Genomic DNA, 14,188 nt, shown 5'->3' with positions numbered 1-14,188 from the left:
GCTACCTGGTCCAGTTTGCATACGTTTGTCAAACATTATAACGTACATACCCAGGCATCCTCGGATGCAAGCCTGGGAAGAAAGATTCTCCAGGCAGCAGTTGCGCACCTCTAATCAGGGGCGCAAAATAGCATGGATTGGGTGAGCTAAGATCCCGCCCAGGGACTGCTTTAGAACGTCCCACAGTCTCTGTGTCCCCCAATGAGACGAAGGAGAAACATGGATTTTTGTGAGTACTCACCGTAAAATCCTTTTCTCCGAGACGCTCATTGGGGGACACAGCACCCACCCTACTAGCCAGTTGGCTTTTGCTTATTTTAAGTTATACAAATCCTTATGTAAGGATCAGGGTGGTCCCTTTTCCAGACGTATAATTTCTTGCCTGAGTTTAAGGCGCGTTCTCCTACTGCTTATGCACTAAACTGAGTTACGCCCGGTCTGGGGGCGAGGGTGTATGCGGAGGAGGAGCTAACTCTTTTTTTGTATACTTAGTGTCAGCCTCCAGACGGCAGAAGCACACACCCCACAGTCTCTGTGTCCCCCAATGAGCGTCTCGGAGAAAAGGATTTTACGGTGAGTACTCACAAAAATCCATGTTTTTCAGCACCCCTTGGACCTCAGTGGCACTTTTCTCAGGAAATAAAGCAATTATTCTACTCTTATATCCCCTTTAAAATGCTTTTTCGCTTTAGAAGTCGATACCATGTCACCATCTGTCTGCCACTGAAGTGGAGACCCCCTTAAATGCAGGAATCAGTTCATTCATATTGTAGATATACTACTATGACGTATTTCCCTATTCCATTTCGGAGTTAACTAGGGCTTAGTGAACAATCCCTTTAACTGCGGTGTTTGTCAGGCCAGTTGTCGGGATTAATTCTGTATGATCTGGCGGTAACACTGCTAGCCTCTCCTTTCTTTACGCCAATATTTACTCCTCTCCTGTGATAAGAGGGTGTGTTCCCACTGGTGCAGGGCACTTTCTCATTGGATTTGGGATCTGTAATATTGGAGGAAATAGTCTTAAAAACTGACTCTGAAGGTACAAAAAACTGATGTCGTCTGCTGGAAAGTCTATACCTTGATGACTGGAGTGACCCTTTGTGTTGGAGAAGCTGGAGGATCAATCGCAATGTGTTTTATTTGTCTTCTCTGCTGCATGTGACACATTTTATCTTGAAATGAAAATACAGTTAGTAGAAGATAATATAACATTTTCAGGGGGTTTTTTGCACCTTTTACCTATTTTACAATGTACAACCCTTAGTGCAAGACACAGTAATGACCGTCAAGGTGGAATGCTTGTACTTAATCCTCATAACTGTTAGTGTAGTGACAATAAAAACTATAGGATTGTCCCGCTGTCACTAAGATACAAGGAGATGATGGCGTTCAGAATTACTACCTCTAAGGACATCACAATGTTCTCATTCTAACCCAAGATGATGATGATGATAATCTTTATTTATATAGCGCCAACATATTCCGCAGTGCTTTACAGTTTACCAGTTTCATACACAACAGTCATAAGTAACGTTAACAATAATACAATAATTAAAGCAAAATAAGACGACCCTGCTCGTGAGAGCTTACAATCTACAATGAGGTGGGGAGGTACAAAGTACAGGTGTGTATTTACAATGATGGTCCAGCCATCTTGAGGGAGTGGGGGATATTTGGAGATAGTGAATGGGCCACACACACTTACACATAAAATGACTTTGATTATTGAACATGATAGGCCGCTCTGAACAGATGTGTTTTGAGTGAGCGTCTAAAACTGTGCAAGTTGTGGATAGTCCTAATTTCTTGGGGTAGAGCATTCCAGAGGATTGGCACAGCGTGGGAGAAGTCTTGAAGTCAGGAGTGGGAGGTACGGATTAGTGCAGAGGTTAGTTGAAAATCGTTTGCAGAGCGCAGCGGTCAGTTAGGCTGATAGACAGAGATGAGGAAGGAGATGTAAGGGGGTGCCGCACTGTGGAGAGCTTTGTGGGTGAGAACAAGTACTTTGAATTGGATCCTATAATGAATGGGCAGCCAGTGTAGCGACTGGCGAAGAGCAGACGCGTCTGAGTACCGATTTGCCAAATGGACGACCCTGGCTGCTGCATTAAGCATGGACTGGAGATGGGAAAGTCGAGTGAGGGGGAGGCCAATTAATAGAGCGTTACAGTAGTCCAGGCGGGAGTGGATCAGGGTGACAGAGAGGGTCTTTGTTGTCTCCATGGTGAGAAAAGGGCAGTTTTCCCGAGATGTCCTTTAGGTGTAAGCGCCAAGAGATTCTATATTGGAGGTGAAGGAGAGATTGGTGTCAAACATAACACCCAGAGAAGTGCGCCTGCCCCCGGGGCGTTATTATGGTGCCACCCACGGAGAGGGAAATGTCAGATTTAGGGAGGTTAGTAGAAGGCGGAAGCATCCACCAAGATGGTGTATGAATATGTTTTCGAGACCTACGGATGTCATACAGAGAGAAAGGTCCCCACGATGAGCGAACGTGCTCAGATAAGGTGTTATCGGAGCATGCTCGAGCGCTAACAGTGTCTTCAGTATGCTCAAAAAATGTGTGCGAGTCCCCACTGCTGCATGTCTTGCAGCTGTTCAACAGCCATAGCACCTACCGGGACTGCCTGCCTGTTAGGTAATCGCTGCATGTGTTGGGGCTGTTGAACAACTGGGAGACATGCAGCCACGGGGACTCAAATATGTTTTTCAAGCAAGCCGAAAACACTCAGCACCCGAGCATGCTCCGATAACACCTTAGCCGAGCACGTTCGCTCATCACTAGTCCCCACACATAGAGAAATCATCAGGTGTCTGCAGACTCTTGGTGACCAACTGTTCCTTAGGGTGACATTTCTATGACTGGGATTGTTGTTCATTAAGGCAACCCTCTAAAGAAAAAGAAGTATAGCTTGTGGAGCCTTCAATGATACAAAGGCATGGATCAGTCTCTGGCCACGTCATTGCAGCATTGTATGTGAACTTTCAGAGAATATACTTTTACAAACCTGCTAGGGACTACATGTCTCAGATGACTTACCCAAGACCGGTAACAGCTGCTTCTCCTCACCCTGTTCTCCATGACTGACATGTCTCGCTCTTTGTATATGCATAGAGAGGGGCCTGTCGCATTGATTAGCGAAGCAGTGAGAAGTCGCTGGGTACTGGCGTCAGACTAGTCATCTAAGTTGCCTAGTCCCTGGCCGAATTCTCAAAGTAAGATTTCTCTGCAACGCTGCATGTACAATAAATGCAGTCTCGGTGTCATTTATGCTACCCATAGTTCAGGCAGCATCAATCAGCTTACAAGTTCTCTTTATAGGGCGAAATTAAAGACGTTGAGCAGACTTATACACAGTTATATGGCAAGGAATTAAGTGTAATTTTAATGTGATTTTCAACTTTTAAGGAAAATGGACTCCCAAATACTTTAAGATACACAAACCTACAACAGAACTGGCACTCACCCTCTGTAGAACCAGTCCCAGCCGCTCAGATCTGTGTTTTGACTACAACAGTGGTATCATGTCGACAGCTCGCATCACCGCTGTGGCCAGTTACTGAGATCAATGTCTGTGCCAAGGTAGACAGCATGAGTCGCCAAGCTCAGTGATTAGTTACATATGTGATGTCACCGCTACAGCCAAAACGTAGAGACTGCAGTTGAGTCCAGGAGCTGATGCTGGTCCCGGGGAGGGTAAGCACTTGCGCTGCTTGTTATTTTACAGCAATTGGAATCCACTTTCCTGAAAGTGGAAAACCCCTTTAAGGTGTCCAATGGGCAGTATTTCTTAGAGGTATTCCGGTACTTTTACATTCATGTTCCTATCCTTATCTGATCAGTGGGGATATGACACATTGGGATGCGACACGTGGCACCCCGGTCTATCAGCAGTTTCCAGTGCCGACGCTGACTGGAAGCAGATACCAATCTTCCAACTAGCTTGATGCCATTCTATGATCCTTTCCAGTTCTCCTCAAGTCTTGATATTTTTTTCATGTTTTTAAGACTTTGCTGGCAGACGTGGCAAACTTTCTTGCAATTTTACATCCTGGAGTACTTGAACTACCTGTGCAACCTGAGTAGAATACAGATATCGCCTCATGCTTCCAGAACAAAATGCAAAAAAAAAAAAGACGAATCAGTCAGGAAGGATAAGAAAAAGGAATTATGTTGGCATAGCCTGAAAATCCTCTTTTTGGGGGTTTCCTCTCCAGTTCACCTCCGGTCATTGGTGAAATTGATTCACATTTCTTTTCTGCTTTCTAACTGGACATATTTGTATTCCACAGTTAAAGGTATTCTGTCAGTAGGGTCATCCTTCCTACATTGTCTATATGGCTGTACAGGTGATAGAAAGTTTAATAAAATAATACCTTGATTTCTGCAATCCAATGTCTTTTTCCAGAGAAATCCACGTTTTTAATATGTAAATGAACTGATAAGATCTATGGGTCAGACATAGATCTCCCTGAGAATCTGCCACCAGAGCTTATTATAAATTAAAGGGGGAGTTACCAGTGTGAGACATGTGATGACCGACAGTCTGCTCTCCCATTCTACATGTCTCACACAAGTAATGGCCCCCTTTCATCTATATTCTATATATATAAAACTGAATGTGTGTGTATCAAGCCACGCCAAGTCCATAAAGCAGTGCTGTGGAGTCAGTAAGCCAAACCACCGACTCTGACCTTGACTCCTCAATTTCTCTGACTCCACGACTGACTCCACAGCCCTGCCTCACTAGTGAGCATGTACATAAAGTGCAGCACAGATTCATCTCATCTACGACTCCACTGCACTGGTCACTACTGAGCATGTACATAAAGTGCAGCACAGATTCATCTCATCTACGACTCCACAGCACTGGTCACTACTGAGCATGTACATAAAGTGCAGCACAGATTCATCTCATCTACATCTCCACAGCACTGGTCACTACTGATCATGTACATAAAGTGCAGCACGGATTCATCTCAACTACGACTCCACAGCAGTGGTCACTACTGAGCATGTACATAAAGTGCAGCACAGATTCATCTCATCTACGATTCCACAGCCCTGGTCACAACTGATCATGTACATAAAGTGCAGCACAGATTCATCTCATCTACAGCTCTATATCACTGGTCACTACTGAGCATGTACATAAAGTGCAGCACAGATTCATCTCAACTACGACTCCACAGCACTGGTCACTACTGAGCATGTATATAAAGTGCAGCACAGATTCATCTCATCTACATCTCAACGGCACTGCCTCACTACTGAGCATGTACATAAAGTGCAGCACAGATTCATCTCATCTACGACTCCACAGCACTGGTCACTACTGAGCATGTACATAAAGTGCAGCACAGATTCATCTCATCTATGACTCCACAGCACTGGTCACTACTGAGCATGTACATAAAGTGCAGCACAGATTCATCTCATCTATGACTCCACAGCACTGGTCACTACTGAGCATGTACATAAAGTGCAGCACAGATTCATCTCAACTACGACGCCACAGCACTGGTCACTACTGAGCATGTATATAAAGTGCAGCACAGATTCATCTCATCTACATCTCCACAGCACTGCCTCACTTCTGAGCATGTACATAAAGTGCAGCACAGGTATCTCGTCTACGACTCCACAGCACTGGTCACTACTGAGCATGTACATAAAGTGCAGCAGAGTCATCTCATCTACGGCTCCACAGCACTGGTCACTATTGAGTATGTGCATAAACTGCAGCATAAATTCATCTCATATAAAAGCCCAGACCCTTAGATCAGGTACAGAACAGACATAGGACATTTCATAACTTTCCCAAATTATTATGAAAACATTTACAGCACATCCTGCATTGTACTATTGTACCTGTACCCAATTTATTATATATTTTAGCAGTCTGTCCATTTTATACTGACTCCAACTTCTCCAAAGTGGACAATGACTCCGAATCCACACCCCTGCATTAAAGCTTACTTTCCTTCAAATGACATTGGCCAGTTACCTTTTTTTTTAAGCTTCGCATTTCCTGTCTTGATTTTTTTTTTCCTAGTGTTCTCATTATTAGTATTATTATATATTTATTTATATAGCACCATTAGTTCCATGGTGCTGTCATGCATTTGTCCAGAATTCTTATTCAAAGGGTTACGGGCAGAGATCCAATACCCCCAGCCTTTGATCTGTATAATTATAACTCCATACTCAAAACATTTTTTCAACCAAACTTGATTGTTGATTTTTTAAAAGAGTAATCTTTTCTAGCCCCTTACATTGTAGTATACCACAGGATTATGTGCAATTGCTGGAACGCGATTGAATAAAATGTTGCTTGGTTGGATCTGTTTCTCATCTACTACTTGCATTCCGGAAATGCTTTGGACTTTTAGAAGCAGGGTAGACTGTCTGACGGCTGTGTTGACCCCCTTAAGTGCAAGGACAGGTATTTTAGTGGTTTGGGTTCCGGATGTGACCAGATATAGGATATGCACATTGACAAAAGTTTTTTTCCAGCCAGATATAGCCACATTCCATTTCTAGAACGTGTAGGTCGTCCTTCACAAGCTCCGACATTTCTTGAAAACTACAGCTAATGTTCAACGTCTACACATGTTTGCCTATATGCAATGACTCTTTTAAACCTTGTTTACTTTCTGTTGTTTGCTCTGCCATAATGATGGTGATTAAAACAATCATGAAAATTGTAAAAGAAAGAAAATCCCATAATTCAATAGTCAAGGGTTTACAAACTTTGCTAACATTCTTTGGAACTAGCTATTATGTCTTCTACCGAGAAAAACAAACAAAGTTGAAAGATGTGCCTAAGGGTACCGTTACACTTAGCGATGCACCAGCGATCCCAACCACGATATGACCCGGTCAGGGTCGCTGGTGCATCGCTAAGTGGTCGCTAGTGAGCTGCCAAACAGGCAGATCTCACCAGCGACATAGCAGCGGTCGGGGGGTTGCTACTTACCTGTCAGACGAGGCGATCCTGACGTCCTCCCGCCCGCGTCCACGCGTCGCTCGTCACCACAACGGGAAGCCCATCAGGAAGTGGTCCAAGACGTTCTTGCGCGATCAGCGATAACCAGCGGGGGAGCGGTCGGAGGTAAGTATCAGACATGGCGATATCGCTAGCAATATCGCTATAACGTCACAAAACCAGTGACGTTATAGCGATATTGCTAGCGATATCGCTTAGTGTAACGGGCCCTTAAGGTTAATCAAATAGTATTTGTATTTACAGTGGGGCAAAAAAGTATTTAGTCAGTCAGCAATAGTGCAAGTTCCACCACTTAAAAAGATGAGAGGCGTCTGTAATTTACATCATAGGTTGACCTCAACTATGGGAGACAAACTGAGAAAAAAAAATCCAGAAAATCATTGTCTGTTTTTTTTTTTTTTCATTTTATTTGCATATTATGGTGGAAAATAAGTATTTGGTCAGAAACAAAATTTCATCTCAATACTTTGTGATATATCCTTTGTTGGCAATGACAGAGGTCAAACGTTTTCTGTAAGACTTCACAAGGTTGCCACACACTGTTGTTGGTATGTTGGCCCATTCCTCCATGCAGATCTCCTCTAGAGCAGTGATGTTTTTGGCTTTTCGCTTGGCAACACGGACTTTCAACTCCCTCCAAAGGTTTTCTATAGGGTTGAGATCTGGAGACTGGCTAGGCCACTCCAGGACCTTGAAATGCTTCTTACGTAGCCATTCCTTCGTTGCCCTAGCGGTGTGCTTTGGATCATTGTCATGTTGAAAGACCCAGCCACGTTTCATCTTCAATGCCCTTGCTGATGGAAGGAGGTTTGCACTCAAAATCTCACGATACATGGCCCCATTCATTCTTTCATGTACCCGGATCAGTCGTCCTGTCCCCTTTGCAGAGAAACAGCCCCAAAGCATGATGTTTCCACCACCATGCTTTACAGTAGGTATGGTGTTTGATGGATGCAACTCAGTATTCTTTTTCCTCCAAACACGACAAGTTGTGTTTCTACCAAACAGTTCCAGTTTGGTTTCATCAGACCATAGGACATTCTCCCAAAACTCCTCTGGATCATCCAAATGCTCTCTAGCAAACTTCAGACGGGCCCGGACATGTACAGGCTTAAGCAGTGGGACACGTCTGGCACTGCAGGATCTGAGTCCATGGTGGCGTAGTGTGTTACTTATGGTAGGCCTTGTTACATTGGTCCCAGCTCTCTGCAGTTCATTCACTAGGTCCCCCCGCGTGGTTCTGGGATTTTTGCTCACCGTTCTTGTGATCATTCTGACCCCACGGGGTGGGATTTTGCGTGGAGCACCAGATCGAGGGAGATTATCAGTGGTCTTGTATGTCTTCCATTTTCTAATTATTGCTCCCACAGTTGATTTCTTCACTCCAAGCTGGTTGGCTATTGCAGATTCAGTCTTCCCAGCCTGGTGCAGGGCTACAATTTTGTTTCTGGTGTCCTTTGACAGCTCTTTGGTCTTCACCATAGTGGAGTTTGGAGTCAGACTGTTTGAGGGTGTGCACAGGTGTCTTTTTATACTTATAACAAGTTTAAACAGGTGCCATTACTACAGGTAATGAGTGGAGGAAAGAGGAGACTCTTAAAGAAGAAGTTACAGGTCTGTGAGAGCCAGAAATCTTGATTGCTTGTTTCTGACCAAATACTTATTTTCCACCATAATATGCAAATAAAATGAAAAAAAAACAGACAATGTGATTTTCTGGATTTTTTTTTCTCAGTTTGTCTCCCATAGTTGAGGTCTACCTATGATGTAAATTACAGACGCCTCTCATCTTTTTAAGTGGTGGAACTTGCACTATTGCTGACTGACTAAATACTTTTTTGCCCCACTGTATGTACTGTTTGGTTACAGGGTGTTTTACATACTGTAGTGTTTTCTAGGCATGTTCTGGGCAGAGGTCACTCTACAGGGACAGGGAGGAGGGGAGATGTGACCATTCCCTTTTGTGAATGGCGAAGACTATGTTATATTTACTTGTATTTATTTATTTTACTTATTTATATAGCGCAATTAATTCCACAGTGCTTTACATACATTATTGGCCCTGTACCCGATGGGAGTCACAATCTAGAATCCCTATCAGTATGTCTTTGGAATGTGGGAGGAAGCCAGAGACCCCGGAGGAAACCCACGCAAATACGGGGAGAACATACAAACTTCTGCAAGGAGAAGTTGTCCTTGGTGGGATGTAAACCCAGGACCCCAGCGCTCCAAGGCTACAGTGCTAACCACTGAGCCACCGTGCCTCGTATACATACATCTGCCACTTTACTGGTGTAATTTAGAGAGGTTAGCCACGATTTAATTATTTTCTTTTCTATGGAGCTAAGCATTGACTGGCAGGTAATTCTTGCCTGCTGCGTTGTACGGTCATTTCTCCTTTACTTTTAACAGACAAGGACCTCTCCTTTCAGCTTTTCTCCTGCTTCCTGTGACATCACGTCGACAGGGCAGGTCCTTCTCTTCCACTCTAAGTCAACGGAGCGTTACTGTTGACGTCATGTAGATTGACAGCAGCTCCCCTCTGCATTAGGCTGAGTCGGCTGTCAATCACGATGATGGTGGAAAAGACGCCAGAGTAGAGTCGAAGAGAAAGAACTGCTCTGTTGATGTGACATCACAGGATTCAGGGGAATTTCCTGCAGGAGCGGTCCCTGACCGCTCTGAGCCAGGAATGCTTGTCTAATGGCAGTACAGGCAGGTACTGTAGGTAGCAGTGACCTGCTGATAAGTGCTTAGCCCCATAGAAAAAATAAAGTGTTCGATAATCTCTTTAAGCCACAAATGTTACTTGGAGTAGCGTTTCTGGCAAGGTGCACTCCACTGAGAACATCCGCTGAAATCATTAAGTGGTGTGTGCCTTTAAATGATTTTGGCCCCTTCATTAAGGCTGAGATGTTCAAAAACACAAGAAACCTTCCTGTTTCTCATAAAAATTTGGTTTGGAGAATATTTCATTTTCTGTTAAGACGTCCACTTAAAGCTGTTAATTTTCCACTAGAAAAGCTGCCCTGAAATCATTACCTACAACGTACAAGCCTAACAAATGTCATAAAACTTGGTATTGTCATTCCCTGCACAGTCACTATTATTGCCCTAATACTGCTATCTTTTAATATATGTAATATTAATTTAATATATTGAGGATTAAATGTTTTATTCTATTTGCAGTGTAATGTGTCAAGTTTTAGTTAAAAAGGGACCATGGGATACTTGCACTGTTAATCTGTGTGATTTCTATCTGAGGTTTCCAGCTTGCTCGTCCATGGGTTGTTAAAGCAACGTATGATTAATTTATCGGTACAGAACCATAAATCAGAAAGTGGAAGGCTGTGACTTGATGGCTTATGCATTAATATTAAATGTCCTTGTAGTAAGTGCTCGTACGACCTGTTAAGAAGTTATATGACTTGTAGTTTCTCCTCTATCCTTAGCTTATGACTTTACGCGGATCAGTGCTTGAAGATGCAATTCCATCAACTGCTAAACACGGCACAGCAAGAGGACTGCCGCTTAAAGAGGTGCTCGAGCATATTATTCCTGAGCTGAACGTCCAAGGTCTACGACTGGCCTTCAACACCCAGAAAGTTACCGAGCAACTCATGAAACTGGATGAACAAGGGGTAGGTGATTTGTGTGAAGTCACTGTATTGCCCCTGTGGTCTGGCTATATATTTAACAGAGGACTGGGGTAGCCAACCCCTGCAACTTGAGGAAAAAAAGGGCAAATTAAAAAGGTGTCTTTGGGGTTCTACACCCCCGCTTATCTGAGTAAACAGGTCCTCAAAGTCTCAATGCCTGCCCCCTCTATTCTGATCTCCATACAGTCCCGGCCTCCCTTTCTTGTGGAGTGTAGGCAGATTTTGGCGGCACAGGAGTAGGGTTGAGTGGTTGCAGTCTGGACCAACTCTATACTATGGTAAGGGAGGTAAGGAGTTGACTCCCAGCCACGTGAGCCTCTGTCACCTTGTCCCTTCCTCCAAAGGATCCATGTCTTCTGAAGGTAACTGTAATACATCTCCTCTATCTATATTGCTAAACATCTACCATACATGCAGTAAGTTTGAGATTTAACTGTCAGTAGATTGTCAAAAGCTGTAAAATATGGTGATGCTTCTATGATATAGCAGTTAATTGAGGAATAGTCAGCCATTAGGAATGAAAAATGCAGCGTCTGTTAACACAAACCCAGCTGTAGTTAACAGTACCCGTAAACCTATGTAGCTTCACTATTGGTCATCCTAACCCAAAGTGAATCTCTGGTTTGAAGCAGCTATGAAGGGGGTTGTCTGGTGACAAGACATTGATTATCTATACTAAGTATAGGACATAAATAGCAGGTTGGTGGGGGTATGCACCCAGCGTCCCAACTGATCAGCTGTTAAAAGCTCCAGCGGCAGCCAGATCCAGCTTCAACGCGCAGCACAGCCCCATTCAATGTGTGTCAACCATTGCAGAGCTTTCGAATAAGAGCTGTTCTGCAGTACTCAGTAGCAGCTGCTACACATTGAAACAAGCTGAAATTGCAGCCTCATGTTGTTCTAAAATTTACCCGCTTGTTGACTGCTTTTCATGCGTTCATACAGTCAGGGATTTTTTAAGTAGTTTGTGTCAATTTTTGTTAGGTTTCTTTAGTTGTTTTTAGTTTTGTTAGGTTTCCTTGGTTGTTTTTTATGCTTTTAATCACATCCCATGTGTTATAAGTTAGTAACTTTCACATGGATTTAGCATTATAACAAAGTTGGCAACTAAAGTAATAAAACATCGTGTTCTGCATAGGATTGTATGCAGTTCTCATCGGCTTTGTGAGTGGTGTAACTGCTGTATTCTTGTTTTTTGCTGCTTTGTTACATGTACACTTTTCAGATTCTTTATTCAATGTCTTATGTGTACTTCATTGCAGGGTTACAATGTATCCCTAATGCTATGAGTCAGATCTGTTCAGTTTCAGGGACACCTGCAAATATCTTCTTTTATTGCTCTGATAGCAAATGCAATTCTATTCATGCAGAGGTTGAAAGCATTCTTTTGTAATGTACAGAAGAGATTACAGGAATCAGATCATGTTTAAAGCAACACACCCTCAGTTTCCCATGCCCTGTATTGCAAGAAATGATATGTGATTAGTGGCTTCAACTCCTGTACAAAACCATGGGTTTAAAGGGAATCTATAAACAGATTTTTACTATGTAATCTGAGAGCAGCATAATGTAGGCGCTGAAACCGATTCCAGGGATGTGTCACTTACTGAGCTGCGTTTTGCTGTTTCAATAAAATCTGTGTTTTACCAGCAGTAGATTATCAATACAAGACTAGTTGTCTCGTTCATCTTGGTCCAATCACACCCGTTCGACTGATTAGCAGCTTTCTGTCATTGTACAGTGTACACAGAAAGCTGCCAATCAGGGGTGTGGGCAGGTTATACAGAGCTGAGCAAGTAACTGTGATTCTATCACAACTGCTGCAAACAGTAAACTAAGTGATGCATCACTGGAATCAGGAACTCTGCCTCTACATCATGCTGCAGCCACATTCCAATTAGATGGATGCAACCTTGCTAAATGCAAGTGTATTGAGCAAAGCTGGATATAGTCTAGTTGGAATGTGGCCGGAAGTATGAAAATCACATGTTTGCGGTACGTCACACAACCATCATTCCCAGAGTCGATATCGGAGAATACTCACAACACAGTGTGCGCAATGTGAGGATTCACAAGCCTGCAGTCACACAGTGACCTGTTAATCTCACCACATATTCCCGGCCCCTAAGCATTGAGATGTACATGCTAATATAACGCGTATGTGCTAATTCCCGCTAAATTTATGGCCCCATAGACCAGAGCATTTACAGTGGGATAAAAAAAGTACTTAGTCAGCCACCAATTGTGCCAGTTCTCCCACTTAAAAAGATGAGAGGTCTCTAATTGACATCATAGGTAGACCACAACTATGAGTGTGAAAATGAGAAAACAAATCCAGAAAATCACCTTGTCTGATTTGGCAAGATTTATTTTGCAAATTATGGTGGAACATACGTATTTGGGCATTAACAAAAGTTCATCTCAATATTTTGTTATATATCCTTTGTTGGCAATGACAGAGGTCAGACATTTTCTGTAAGTCTTCACAAGGTTTGCACACAATGTTGGTGGTATGTTGGCCCATTTCTCTATGTAAATCTCCTCTAGAGCAATGATGTTTTGGGCCTGTTGCTGGGCAACGCGGACTTATAAATCCCTCCAAAAGTTTTCTATGGGGTTGAGATCTGGAGACTGGCTAGGCCACTGTCATGTCGGACGCTGTTCACACCACAGCGTCCGGCAGGCAGAGGTAGTTCCACCTCCAGCCACTATAGCCTCAGTGGCGCCGGCTTGATCTTCAGGCTCTCGGGGGTTAATCCTGCTGGAGACCAGGTTGGAAGGTTAGTCACGCCCACGGTCTTTAAATAGTCATACTGGCATATGGGCGTCGCCGATTATAGCTTGTGTTTTCATACCAAGTGGTTCCGGTCTGGAGTGGAGGTGTTGCAGAGAGAGAGATTCGTATCTGGTGTCGTATGATCCGTCGTTATCCTTTCTCCTTCCCATATTTGTGTTTAGTTGTGCCCTGTTCACATTACTGTATATTCCTGTGTGTGTGCGGCGCAGTGCAGTTTAAGTTCTCCCTGTCTGTCTTATTTGTGTGGGAGCTTTGGTGGTGTGTCTCCTCACTGGGTGGAGGGTGGAGGGTTAAGTGCAGGGCTGAGCAGGAGATAAGGAAAGGGTGGAGGCTCAGGCATTTGCACCTTCAGCAAAAACCCTGGGTTGAGGGTCAGACAGGGTTTCCCCTAGTGAAAGGGACACCACAGGGGCCCCGGGTATTTCTGCCTTAGTTGTCCTAAGCCCCGCGTGACATTATAATCGGCCCACATTTTTTCAGGAGTCCATGGATCCATTAGATTCCATAACCCGCCAGTTGGCGGCGCTGTCCTTACAGGTCTCCGAGTTGAAAGGGGCAGTTCAGCAGCAGGGCCTGGTAGTAGCAAAGGTGCAAACGGCATCTGCAGGTATCGGTGCAGAGCCGAAGTTTCCGCTGCCAGAACATTTTTCAGGGGATCGCAGCAAATTTGTCGTATTTCGGGAGGCCTGCAAATTATACTTCCGCATGCGGCCAATATC

The 14,188-nt window shown here is 43.8% G+C and overlaps 1 protein-coding gene across 7 annotated transcripts in view; it reads left to right on the top strand.

Moving 5' to 3' along the window:
* SIPA1L1 (signal induced proliferation associated 1 like 1) overlaps positions 1 to 14,188 on the top strand; it is a 314,165-nt gene that overhangs the window by 199,719 nt on the left and 100,258 nt on the right. For all 7 annotated transcript variants that reach the window (XM_073552718.1, XM_073552717.1, XM_073552714.1 and 4 more), the window contains one exon: positions 10,466 to 10,654. In XM_073552718.1, coding sequence (XP_073408819.1) covers positions 10,466 to 10,654 — 189 coding nt within the window. The remainder of the gene's footprint in view (positions 1 to 10,465; positions 10,655 to 14,188) is intronic.

Source organism: Dendrobates tinctorius, unplaced genomic scaffold, assembly GCF_039654945.1.
Source record: "Dendrobates tinctorius isolate UK_male_01 unplaced genomic scaffold, ASM3965494v1 ptg000194l, whole genome shotgun sequence".
NCBI lineage: Eukaryota > Metazoa > Chordata > Amphibia > Anura > Dendrobatidae > Dendrobates > Dendrobates tinctorius.
The sequence above is the reverse complement of the archived record's forward strand: the minus strand, read 5'-3'. Positions and strand labels throughout refer to the sequence as shown.